At 40.9% G+C, this 10,442-nt stretch overlaps 2 protein-coding genes across 4 annotated transcripts; one reads left to right on the top strand and one right to left on the bottom strand.

Moving 5' to 3' along the window:
- The first annotated feature begins 981 nt into the window (after positions 1-981).
- Positions 982-2,721, top strand: LOC106749626 (TBC1 domain family member 16-like). Its single transcript, XM_014629281.1, has 2 exons — positions 982-1,269; positions 1,353-2,721. Exons 1-2 carry the CDS (start codon positions 1,031-1,033, stop codon positions 1,735-1,737), a joined length of 624 nt encoding a protein of 207 aa, XP_014484767.1. The 5' UTR covers positions 982-1,030; the 3' UTR covers positions 1,738-2,721.
- Positions 2,722-4,084: 1,363 nt separating this feature from the next.
- LOC106749625 (transmembrane protein 104 homolog) lies at positions 4,085-7,669 on the bottom strand. 3 transcript variants are annotated; one of them, XM_014629277.1, is made up of 7 exons: positions 7,408-7,669; positions 7,171-7,308; positions 6,963-7,084; positions 6,786-6,870; positions 6,218-6,592; positions 5,929-6,106; positions 4,919-5,622 (listed from the first exon to the last, which is right to left on the bottom strand). In XM_014629277.1, exons 2-7 carry the CDS (start codon positions 7,276-7,278, stop codon positions 4,919-4,921), a joined length of 1,572 nt encoding a protein of 523 aa, XP_014484763.1. In that variant the 5' UTR covers positions 7,279-7,308; positions 7,408-7,669. The 3 variants fall into 3 exon arrangements, with proteins under 3 accessions (XP_014484765.1, XP_014484763.1, XP_014484764.1); XM_014629278.1 differs by having other exon boundaries at positions 7,418-7,669; XM_014629279.1 differs by having other exon boundaries at positions 4,085-5,622; positions 7,171-7,669.
- Positions 7,670-10,442: the final 2,773 nt, after the last annotated feature.

The raw sequence follows: 10,442 nt of genomic DNA, 5'->3' as shown, positions 1-10,442 counted from the left end.
GCCAATATATAATTTAATTAAATATTTATTCATTATACGAAGATCGTCTGTCATTTTCATCACAAAAAAACGAAATTACTTTCCGAACAACCCAATATATGAAATCATATATGAATTTGCTCATGTGGTTACATACATGATCATATATATTTATATATATATCTATACGAAAAAAATGATGCTTTTTTTCGTTTAATTGAATGTCGATATAATATGCTGTCAGAAGCACAAGTAGCCAGAGAAGTATTTATTTCGATTGTATTGGCATATAATTGATAAACAACAGTATATTTTCGTTGTGGACATATATGATTATATATAGTCATGCATGGGCAAATTTCATATATGATCTTTTTTTTTCCCGGGCAATAAATAATCGTGAAAGTAATATGAAAAATCACGAGAAAGACAGGCCGAAAAGGAAGATTGCATGTTAAGTTAATTTTATTTCATATTATTTTCATTAATTGTTAGAGCAAAAAGAAAATTTTCAGAAGATTTTACAGATATGCTTAATCGATCAAGTATCATTTTATGTCATTTTATCTTAATAATGTATTCAAGAATTTCGGACATACGGTTTCTTGCTTCGTCATTAATCAAAATGGCGTGAGAGAACAGGAGCCTTAATATTATTTATTTATTTATTTTCATCAACGGATACTCATTTAATTATAAAGGAAATAAAAGACAAAGGCCTGTATTCTCTTTTATCGCTAAAGGTACCTCTAAAAATAGCTTAAGAACCGTTTAATTAACTGGGAAGCCACATTTAAGGCACTTTTATCGATAAAAGAGAATTCAGAATACAGGCCGAAAAGGAGAGAAATAAAATAAGGCGAAAAAGGAAAGAAAAGAAATGAGAAAGAGAATAAAACTGATGAAGAAAGAAAGAAGTTTTGCCTCAGTTTGCAACCGCGTTATCACGTCGCCTGTCGTCGATTTCTCTACAATTGTTCTCGCTGGTACTTTCAGGAACATTTTGCTCAATTATGCGGTTTACAATTGCCGCTTGGGCTACACCCAAGGGATGTCGGACCTCTTAGCCCCGTTGTTAGCCGAGCTCAATTCCGAAATCGAGGCCTTCTGGTGTTTCGCGGGTCTGATGCAGCGATCGGTGGCCGTGTGCACCCCCACCGACACGGACATGGACAGGAATCTGTGCTACCTGCGAGAGTTGGTGAGAATAATGGTGCCGGACTTTTACGCGCACCTGCAGAAGCACGCGGACGCCTTGGAGCTTCTGTTTTGCCATCGGTGGATACTCCTGTGAGTCTCGCGCAAATAGCGCTTATTTCTTCACACATCGTTTAGAGTACGTTCATTGTCTCGTTGTTCTCTCCTCACTGCAGGTGTTTGAAGAGGGAATTTCCAACCGAGATCGCGTTGATCATGTGGGAAGCCTGCTGGGTCAATTACTTAACGGATCATTTCCACTTGTTCCTCTGCCTAGCCATAATGTGCGTTTACGCGGACGACGTGATCGCGCAGGACCTCAGGACGGACGAGATGCTGTTGCACTTCAGCTCGTTGGCCATGTACATGGACGGGAACGTCATACTGAGGAAGGCACGAGGCCTACTCCACCATTTCCGTCAGCTTGTACGCTTACCCTGCACGTTAGCCGGCTTGTGCCGCCAATGCGGCCCGGGTATGTGGGACAGCACGCACGACCCGGTGATAGAGTGCGTGGGCCACGAGGACACGCCTTGTCCTTATTTAAATAATTACGAGTAACCTTCTCGTTTCAGAAGGAAGGCAGAAGGGAGGAAATCAGTATTACTTAGGGCTGTTGATCCCTTGCGGTCGTCTTGCTTGATGACGTCACGTGAGCGAGAACACATGTGTCCAAAATTCTTACGAAGCACGAACGGTGAGATAAAAGAACATGTCCGTAAAGTGACATTTGCGATCGATTCACGGGACACTTGTCATACGTTCCGAGAAAACTTTTCTTTTAGAATTGTTATAACATGCAACTTTCCTTTTTTAACTTACCTACCTTTTTCCATGATCTTATCACGTTAATCTTACGGCTATTTATTGATCGTTAGAAGGTAACTCTTCGGAATATTTTACACGTGCTCGATCGCAGGTATTTTCTGTTGATATATCCCCTTATTTCAACGTATTCCGCAAGAATTCTGAGCATAAGTTTTCTCGTCTCTGACGTTGTTAATTTAGATGGCTGTGCGTTGAAGAGAGGGAAACCTTAACGCGTGGATCCACACTTATTTCGTCGGCTCATTCAATTGTAAACCCTTGTTCTCTCTTTCTCTCTACACGGATCCTCCTTTGTATTCGTAGCGTAAGTTTTGTACGGCCACCGATCTGTCGAGTTTAACGTTACACAGAGTTCGACTGTGTTGGCCACGCTCCTTGGGTTTACGCGCAAATAAGTAATGTGTAATTGTGCGTCTTTGTGTTGTACCAAGCTGTATCGAGGACACTACGGATGGGCGAAGCGCCGCCGCAACCGGCGAGGATACGTGAAAATTAATTATCTCTCCGTTACCTCACCACCACGTCAACACATCAGTCCAATATAACGCCGCAATATAACGCCGAAGCGTTCGAAGACATATCTCGCGAGACCCGACATTTCCAGGGCGAAATTCATCGTCGATCGTGAAGTTAAAAAGCTCGTAAGAGCTCTGACTCATAGTAGTACGTACGTACAGACATACTCGCGACGCAACGTTAAAAAAAGGAAAAAAAAAAGTAAAGAAAATAGATATCCATAGTATTCGTAGTGTTGAAGACTGACAAACGAAAGGGGATAATTAGCACATGCGTCCGAGTGTCCCGACAGCGGGGACGAGAGGGGAGATATCCGTCATTTAATCTTATCTTCGATATGTAACGACTCGGAGGAATTCGATAGAGCGAGCTCGTCCGCGCGGAGAACCAAAGAAAGAAATCAAATCACACACACATACACACATACATATACAAGTACGAGATAACTATTTATTATAAATAAATATATATATATTATATATATATATATATATATATATATATATACACACACAAAAACGTATGGTTAGTCGCAGAAAGGTTGCGACACTTTTTATTTGACAAGTTTCGCGATGCATCTCGTATTCATTAGGAAAAATGCATCTCCTAAGAACTACTGAAGAACAAGTTCTTCTATCGGGCACGGACGGGATATGTTTCGAAATTTATCAGAAAACAAGGGATCGCAACACCTTTTCGTGACTGGCTATACACGCGCGCGCACGCCCGTCGCAAGTGCGAATGGCGTGTGCGTTCACTCCGAAGTGTTCACTTCTGTTCGCGTGTATACTTGTGGTCGCGTTTACTTGTCGCGTACGTAGACTAGTGGTGCATCGAACAGCAACTATTTTCTTTTCTCACGCGCACAGTTCTTTCGGGACTCGAGGCGCCGCGCCTCTATTATCGACTTCGCCCTTCGTCGAAGGAAGGTTCTCGCTTGTCGTCACGCGCGATCGCACGCATCGTTACTTGTTTCTCCACTTCGCGGAGCCCACTTCGGAACAAATAGGATTATTACCAAGATAAGTTGGCGATCTCAATGGTACTCGTAAGCGAACACGCGTATTGTAATTTGTATTCTCGTTCGTTTTCTCCTTCTTCTCTTTTCTCTCCCTCTCTCTCTTTCTCTCTCATTGTCACGTGAGAGCGAGAGAGCTATATCATTTATCCGAAATCTCAACAGATACCGTGCCTATGCAACCGAGGCGATCGTGAACGTATATCAGCGCGCTTAGTCTACTTGATCAGGGATGTGGAATTTTATCGAAGAAAAAAAAAAACAAACAAATAGCTTTTATCGCTTTTATCGTCGCTATCTTGTGTCGTTGGAATCTTGAAGAGAAATCTATCCGTGTTAAGATCCGCCTCGCGCGAAACTCAGTACGAAATAAATCTAAGAGCGTAGAAAGAAAGGAACAAAAAAAAGAAGCACAACGTGTGTGTGTACATATAACGGTGGGAATAAATCGGCAGAGACTTGTATAATCAACTATTTATTATTATCCGCTCTTCGCAATTGCTCTTGGAAAATATATATATGTATACATATATATACATATACACACATATACCCGCAACGTTCTCTCCATTGCATTGCTATTACGTTTCGGTACAGGTACACAGGTATGACCGGACATACGTTGCGAATACCATTTCTCTTTTGGCAGTTTTATACATATGTATATATATACCCTATACAAAAATATGATTCAACAACAAAACATATAAACGTTACGCACTCTCTTGCTGTTGCCGCTATCTCACTACCCGATTTCGCTATTATTAGTATTTCGTCATAAATGCATAAGAATACAAAGAACGAGACTGCGCCGCGTAAAAGGATACAAAATGCGATAACAGTGATCAGAGAGAATATCGCAACGAAACTACGCCAAGTCCGTAGCCGGAGCAATTCCTTCCTCTTTCTCCTTCTCACCTCCCGCTCTTTCTCCTCTTTTGGCAAAGTAAAAATACAAAGAGAAGAATGGAGAGATTCCCTGTTACGCACATTAACGGTCTACGCTTCCGGACTTATCTAATATTCGACTTGTACGCGCCGACTTGTGCCAGAATATTGTCGTTTCGTCATAGACACGTGCCGGCATACTGCACTGCCTCGCACAAATGTCTTAAATCATTAAGCTACCCTAAGGGATATAAATCCTCGCGAACCAGTCGTCAGTCGTTCTCCGCCTACGTTCCTCGCGACTTCAATAATAATCGCGATAACCTCGCCAGCGATACTTCGCGAAACCGTACCGCTCCGGATATGCGATCAACAACTTTCGTAAACTCTCGTCTCCCTTTCATACAATTTCACACAACAGGAGCCACGTCCGAAGAGCGAGGCCCTCTTCTTCTCTTTTGATTATGTACGACACGGAGGGTGTTCACGTCGTTATCCGCTACTCGGCACGAGATGTATCTGTATGAAATTGACCGACACCAAGATCATACAGGCGATCGCCCATATCACGACGAAGAAGAGCCAACATCTGCCGGAGAAGGGGCTTGCGAATTTGTTCACGACGCCGAGGCCGATTACCTTATTGGTCTCTTGCCTAGCGTAATAGACCAAGAAGGTGGGTATCAAGTATTGAATCCCCGCTCCAGCGTACGATCCGGTGATACCGACCAATATCGACAGATCCTTGGTGCTCATTGCGATCAGATACGGCGGTATCACTGCCAAGATAGGGAAGACGAGTTTGCGAAGACACAAATTGTAAGACGTATCCTCGTTAAGAAAGAGCGATTGCAGGTTATTCCTCAGGGTGATCGCTATAATGGGGAAACTGGTACTCAGGGTGAATACAGGGAAGAGCGCCAGGAAATATTCTATAAGGAGCATGACGATGTTGTTGCTCTTGGAGCAGTCGCCCGAGCCGCGTGGCCCGAAGTCCAGCGTGTAGAGATCGTCCAGGTGCTCGAAGGCGAAGGCGCCTGTCAGTGCCAGCAGTAAATAAAACGAGGCGATCAGTATGTAATCGAGCGCGAGGAATCGATTTAGCATCGATTTGTTCGCGATCGGCGCCACCAGGGCCGGTAACGAGTGATGACACATGAAGGAATAAACGCAAGCACCGAAAAGACTAGGAATCCCTAAAACAGCGACACATCATTATGACTTTACAGTAATCGTAACGTCCCACATGCTCGATAACGTTGATACACAGGGTGTCCCAGCACAAGGAGAACACCTAAATATCTCTTTTCTTTTCAATAATATAAGAAATGCGTTCAGAGCATGGTTTGAATGGTCTCGAAGGAGGAATACCGTGGAAAGAACAATTTCTCGTTCTTTTCGATCGCTTTTGAAGTTCTCATATTCAGACGTTCCTCTTATGCTGGGATCTGTATTTAATGGAATATCACAAGAGACATCATCATCACGATCTTCCAGCTTACCGGTTATATTTGCAACAGGTGGATCGCCCCGAATACCGTGTTGAATAAGTTTATTTACAGCGTACACGATCATAATAGTGAACGCGAGCCATCGCATCACCGAGGTCAATAGCTGCAGATACTTGGTTTTCTGAACATTAAAGAATACAAACGGCCCCAAAGATAGCACGAACACTGTCTGAAATGTATAAAACAAGAATTACTATCGGTGTACTTCTATCGTACTCTGATATTTTCATTCCGGTAATAGCTTTCAAGAATGAAACGTGTGTTCAAGTCGATGACGTACCAGGAATATTCTGTACGCGTCCATTCGGTTCAACATGGGACCTTCCCAGCAAAGTTCAGCGTCTGGTATGGTGTCATTGCACGTAAGATTGCTTGGCTGGTAAGTACAGGCGACATCCGCTAACGATTTTGCAACCGCAGCGCCGTAAATACTCAGATCACCGTACAGATATACAGCCAAGCACAGGTAGAACAGCGTAGTGCCGAATTTGTTGAAGAAGATAGATGCCATCTGGCCCATCTCTATTCTGTCATGAATAACATAATATCTATAAGTATTATCCAAACGTTCAGGACTACTCGAGGTGGGAGCTACCAGTGGAGTATCTTCGGAATCTGAATTGGAAGGACCAGATTCACCCAACGTTTGTAAAGCCTAAAAAAAAAACAGGTTAAATATTAATGTTAAACTAATGTTAAATATTACTCTATACATATAAGTTACATATGTAAGTCATCAACAATATCACACAATGAATCATTATCATTAATTTCTATCTATATTTAAGATATCTATGAGACACTCGATCATATTATCGATTGCGAGAAGTTAATCTGAAAATGCTTACACGTTTTCGATGCTGAATGTGCCTCCATGTGATTATAGCATTAGCAGACGCCATCGCTTCTATGACGAATGTAACTGTGACGAAGCTAGAGAAGAAAATTCTGTCAGACAGCTGATCAACCGACATCTGGATGCGCCCGCGAGTGCTTCAACAGAAACAAAGTTCCTGCCAGTTTACCTGATGAACGCTAACACTAAGATGACGCTCAGTCCAAGTCCCCATCCTGCCCGGCTGAACACAGCAGGTAATGTCAGAGCGCCTGTTCCAACGATGAGATTGAAGATGTACACGAGGCCGACCTGCAACACGTTCCCTTCTGGTAGAGGCACGATCTCGGGTTAAGGTTATGCGCCGCAGCGGCGATTCGGGCTCGACGTTCTCTTACCCAGGTCGAGTACTGGTCGCTGAGATTCTGCTCGTTCATCTCGGGCCAAGCCAACATCAGACACGAAGAATGTATCGAGAAACGTTCTACTTCGCCGTCACACGTCATACGTCACTGTCGGTGACAGCAACCTAACACCTAATACCGATGATCACCTTATCGCTTTGTACTTTAACGCTCACGATGACTAACTCCGCGTCGAATCATTTAAGTACATCAAAATCGACAATATCGTACTCATATTCACCCATTCGCGCGATCTTCCACTTCAATTTCGGGACCTCAACTTGAGTTCATCAACGACTTTCCGTTACGAGAGGCAGATGCTGACTGTTATTGATGAAAGCTCTCACGTTTGTGATACACAAACAAGTTGTTGATAAATTTTTCATGTAAAAATAGTTTATTTAATACACCCCGGTATTTAGAATATCGATCTTCATCCTCGATTTAGTTTGGAGTGGTTAGTGCGCGTCATGTCAGTTTTGAAGAAACGTTATCGGCGGTATTAATTAGCACAGGTAGTGAAGTATTTGGGTCGCAAACAATCACAGATTTGACTTCACTGTGATTTTACTTCATTTTATTTTGATTTACACTTCTGATTTCTGATTACTTAAAGACACAGATTGATAGACAATTATGTGGGTGTACTTTCTAATAGATTTTCCCAAGTGAAATAATGAATTAATTACAAAAAATATGTATTAGTTATTTGATATAACTGTACATAAGCATAGATAACAGTAAAATATTTAAGAAGTATTCATATAAATAAATATACCCGTGAGTTGATAAGTTAATTAATATAATTAAATAAGCAAAATATGTTATATTATATAAAAATAAAGGTCCGCGTGAATTTCCATTGACTCGTACTACTTGATAATAAAAGTACGTCTGATTTATCATTTAGTCGTACTGTATTCGCAATTCTTCGGTGAGGATGGAGCGAGTCTTAATAGAGACTTTGGAACTAATAAAGTAACGTGTCTAACCAGGTGCTAAATAATTCGTTACGGTTAGACCCGTTACTTTTATTAGTTCTCAATTTTTATCGAAGAATTGAGGATATACAGAATTATTATTTTTAAATAATATACTATATAACAATACAGAATTATTATTTTTAAATAATATACTATATAACAATAATTGATTTATTCGATCTTATATTAAACTACTTTTATTCATTTATAGATAATGCTTATATATATATATTATGTGTGTGTGTGTGTATTTATTTATTTATTTATTTATTTATTTACTTATTAAAAATAATATATTATATTTATCATGTGATATTCTTATTTAAAAATTTTTATTAATATTATATACACGGTGTCTCAAAAGTCCCGGAACTTTTTTGGTAGCAACGGCACATATCGCGCCATCTGTCGTATCGATAGTGGACTATTTGTAGAAGCCTTGTTTACATATATGTTCAACGCCAAACTTGTTCGTTCTTTTTGCTTCACTAGTACCTCGACAAAACCGATTGTAAGTACTAAAAATGCTTTTCAAAGTTTTTGGACCGATGCAATGCACATATTTGATCGGAAGGGATGTATTTTGAATAATATTTATTAAAAGTTTTATTTCCTAGCGAACAAAGTGAGTTTCATTAAAAGTTCCGGAACTTTTGGGACACACCATATACACTTATGTATTTGTGAAATATAAAAAGAGGGAGGTTTCACAAATTTGAAGCTTGCAACCACTCGACTAAAATGCATTTTCAACTGCATTAATTAATAATATTAAGAATTTTCTTCATTACTTACAAAAGTTGCAAATTAAATTGATATTAAAATCGACCATCAAGGTATACCTGAACAAAGCGTTTTTACATTCGTAAAAGCGATTGTAAACATAATTTGTACAAAGAATCACACACACGTGTTTCCAACAGGGAAGCTTGTGCAAAGTTCGCACAGCTGGGGAAAGGACAAATTTCGTTTTTAATTTCTCAGAGACGCGATCGACCGTGCTGCGTGCTGTCATTACTCCATCCGAGCATAATGCGGAATAGATCGTGATATCTTATCAATCTCTATCTAGTTTCACCATTCGCGCGATTCCAAGCAGTATTTTCCGACATTCTATCTCGGATTTTTATACACGTCGCGATATATCTGTCAGTCTCACGGGGACTGTTAAAAAATGCAGTTAAAAGGAAACGACCTCCGTAATCGTTTCAGATACTCAACGCGGACGTTACATTGATGCGAGACCGGAGCGAGGCGGAAGTTCGGAATTTCAAGTGTGAAATTACGCGTGACTCGCGTCGGAAAAAAAATCTACCACGTACATTTCCACGTGGACGCAGCTTCTTCATCCTCGCGCAGGTCGTTACTTTAGTTCCGCCGGAAAAAAATGTGGCGATACGCGGGGATCATCGTCGAAGAGACGGTGCGTCGAGCGGGTATGAAGAGACGGGCTTGATTGAAAATAACTTTTTTTTATTTTACTCAAGAGATGTATAAACCTAAATCTTAGAGTAATAATCGTAATTCGTTAATCGCGTTATATTATCGGTAATCAATGCCAGAACTACATTTACGTGTAAAAAAGGGGAGTCCGTGAACGGACACACACACCGAACGAGAACACGAGAGAACGGTTATACAAATTAGTCCGCGCCGTCTGGGCTCGCAAAGGGACAAGAGAAGTGCGTGGAGGAGAGCGGGATGAGTGCGGAGAGCGATGAGAGGATGAGCGGACGAGATGACGATTTTCAAAGAGACACAAAAACAAACAACACACTGACACAAGACGATCGTGATATTTTTTTTTTCTCAGACTTTTATTTTATAATCCCATAAGTCTAAAGTAGTCTTTAAGATGTGTGTACGTGAATGGTCTTGCGCAATACAATGGGAATAAATTATAATACTTTGGCTACGCTTGCGGGGTCGGAACCGTGGTGGTGGTCTTTTCGTTTTGCTTCTTTTTTTTTTTACCGTTATTTGCTTGAGCGAGCGTTCTCGTAGGGCCTTTTTCCGGATCAGCGGTTTACCCCATCGTGTAAAAAAAAAACAAGTAATAAAAAAAAAGGGGGGAAGAAAACACAAAAGAAAGAAAGAAAACGAAGAATCAGCCATCTTTTCCCTATATAGCGATAGGCGAGAAACGATGATTATACGAGAGGTAAACAAAAGTAAGAAGTCATCAGAGGCCTATCCCCTTTCTCTCTTTCTCTGCGCGGAATGACATATGAAGTGTAAAATTCGAAAGACAGCTTCGACGCGAGCTTCTTCTTCTTCTTAAAA

This window comes from Dinoponera quadriceps, unplaced genomic scaffold (assembly GCF_001313825.1).
Source record: "Dinoponera quadriceps isolate SergipeBrazil2010 unplaced genomic scaffold, ASM131382v1 scaffold3595, whole genome shotgun sequence".
NCBI classification, from domain to species: Eukaryota; Metazoa; Arthropoda; class Insecta; order Hymenoptera; family Formicidae; genus Dinoponera; species Dinoponera quadriceps.
The sequence above is the reverse complement of the archived record's forward strand: the minus strand, read 5'-3'. Positions and strand labels throughout refer to the sequence as shown.

Excerpts from the sequence above, each read along its gene's own strand:
- LOC106749626 (XM_014629281.1), top strand. The coding sequence starts at position 1,031 with ATGTCGGACCTCTTAGCCCCGTTGTTAGCCGAGCTCAATTCCGAAATC. Across the intron at positions 1,270-1,352 it reads TGCCATCGGTGGATACTCCT|GTGTTTGAAGAGGGAATTTC; the intron begins GTGAGTCTCGCG and ends TCCTCACTGCAG.
- LOC106749625 (XM_014629279.1), bottom strand. The coding sequence starts at position 7,278 with ATGACGTGTGACGGCGAAGTAGAACGTTTCTCGATACATTCTTCGTGT. Across the intron at positions 6,593-6,785 it reads ACATTCAGCATCGAAAACGT|GCTTTACAAACGTTGGGTGA; the intron begins GTAAGCATTTTC and ends TTTTTTTTTTAG. Across the intron at positions 6,107-6,217 it reads ACGCGTACAGAATATTCCTG|ACAGTGTTCGTGCTATCTTT; the intron begins GTACGTCATCGA and ends TATACATTTCAG.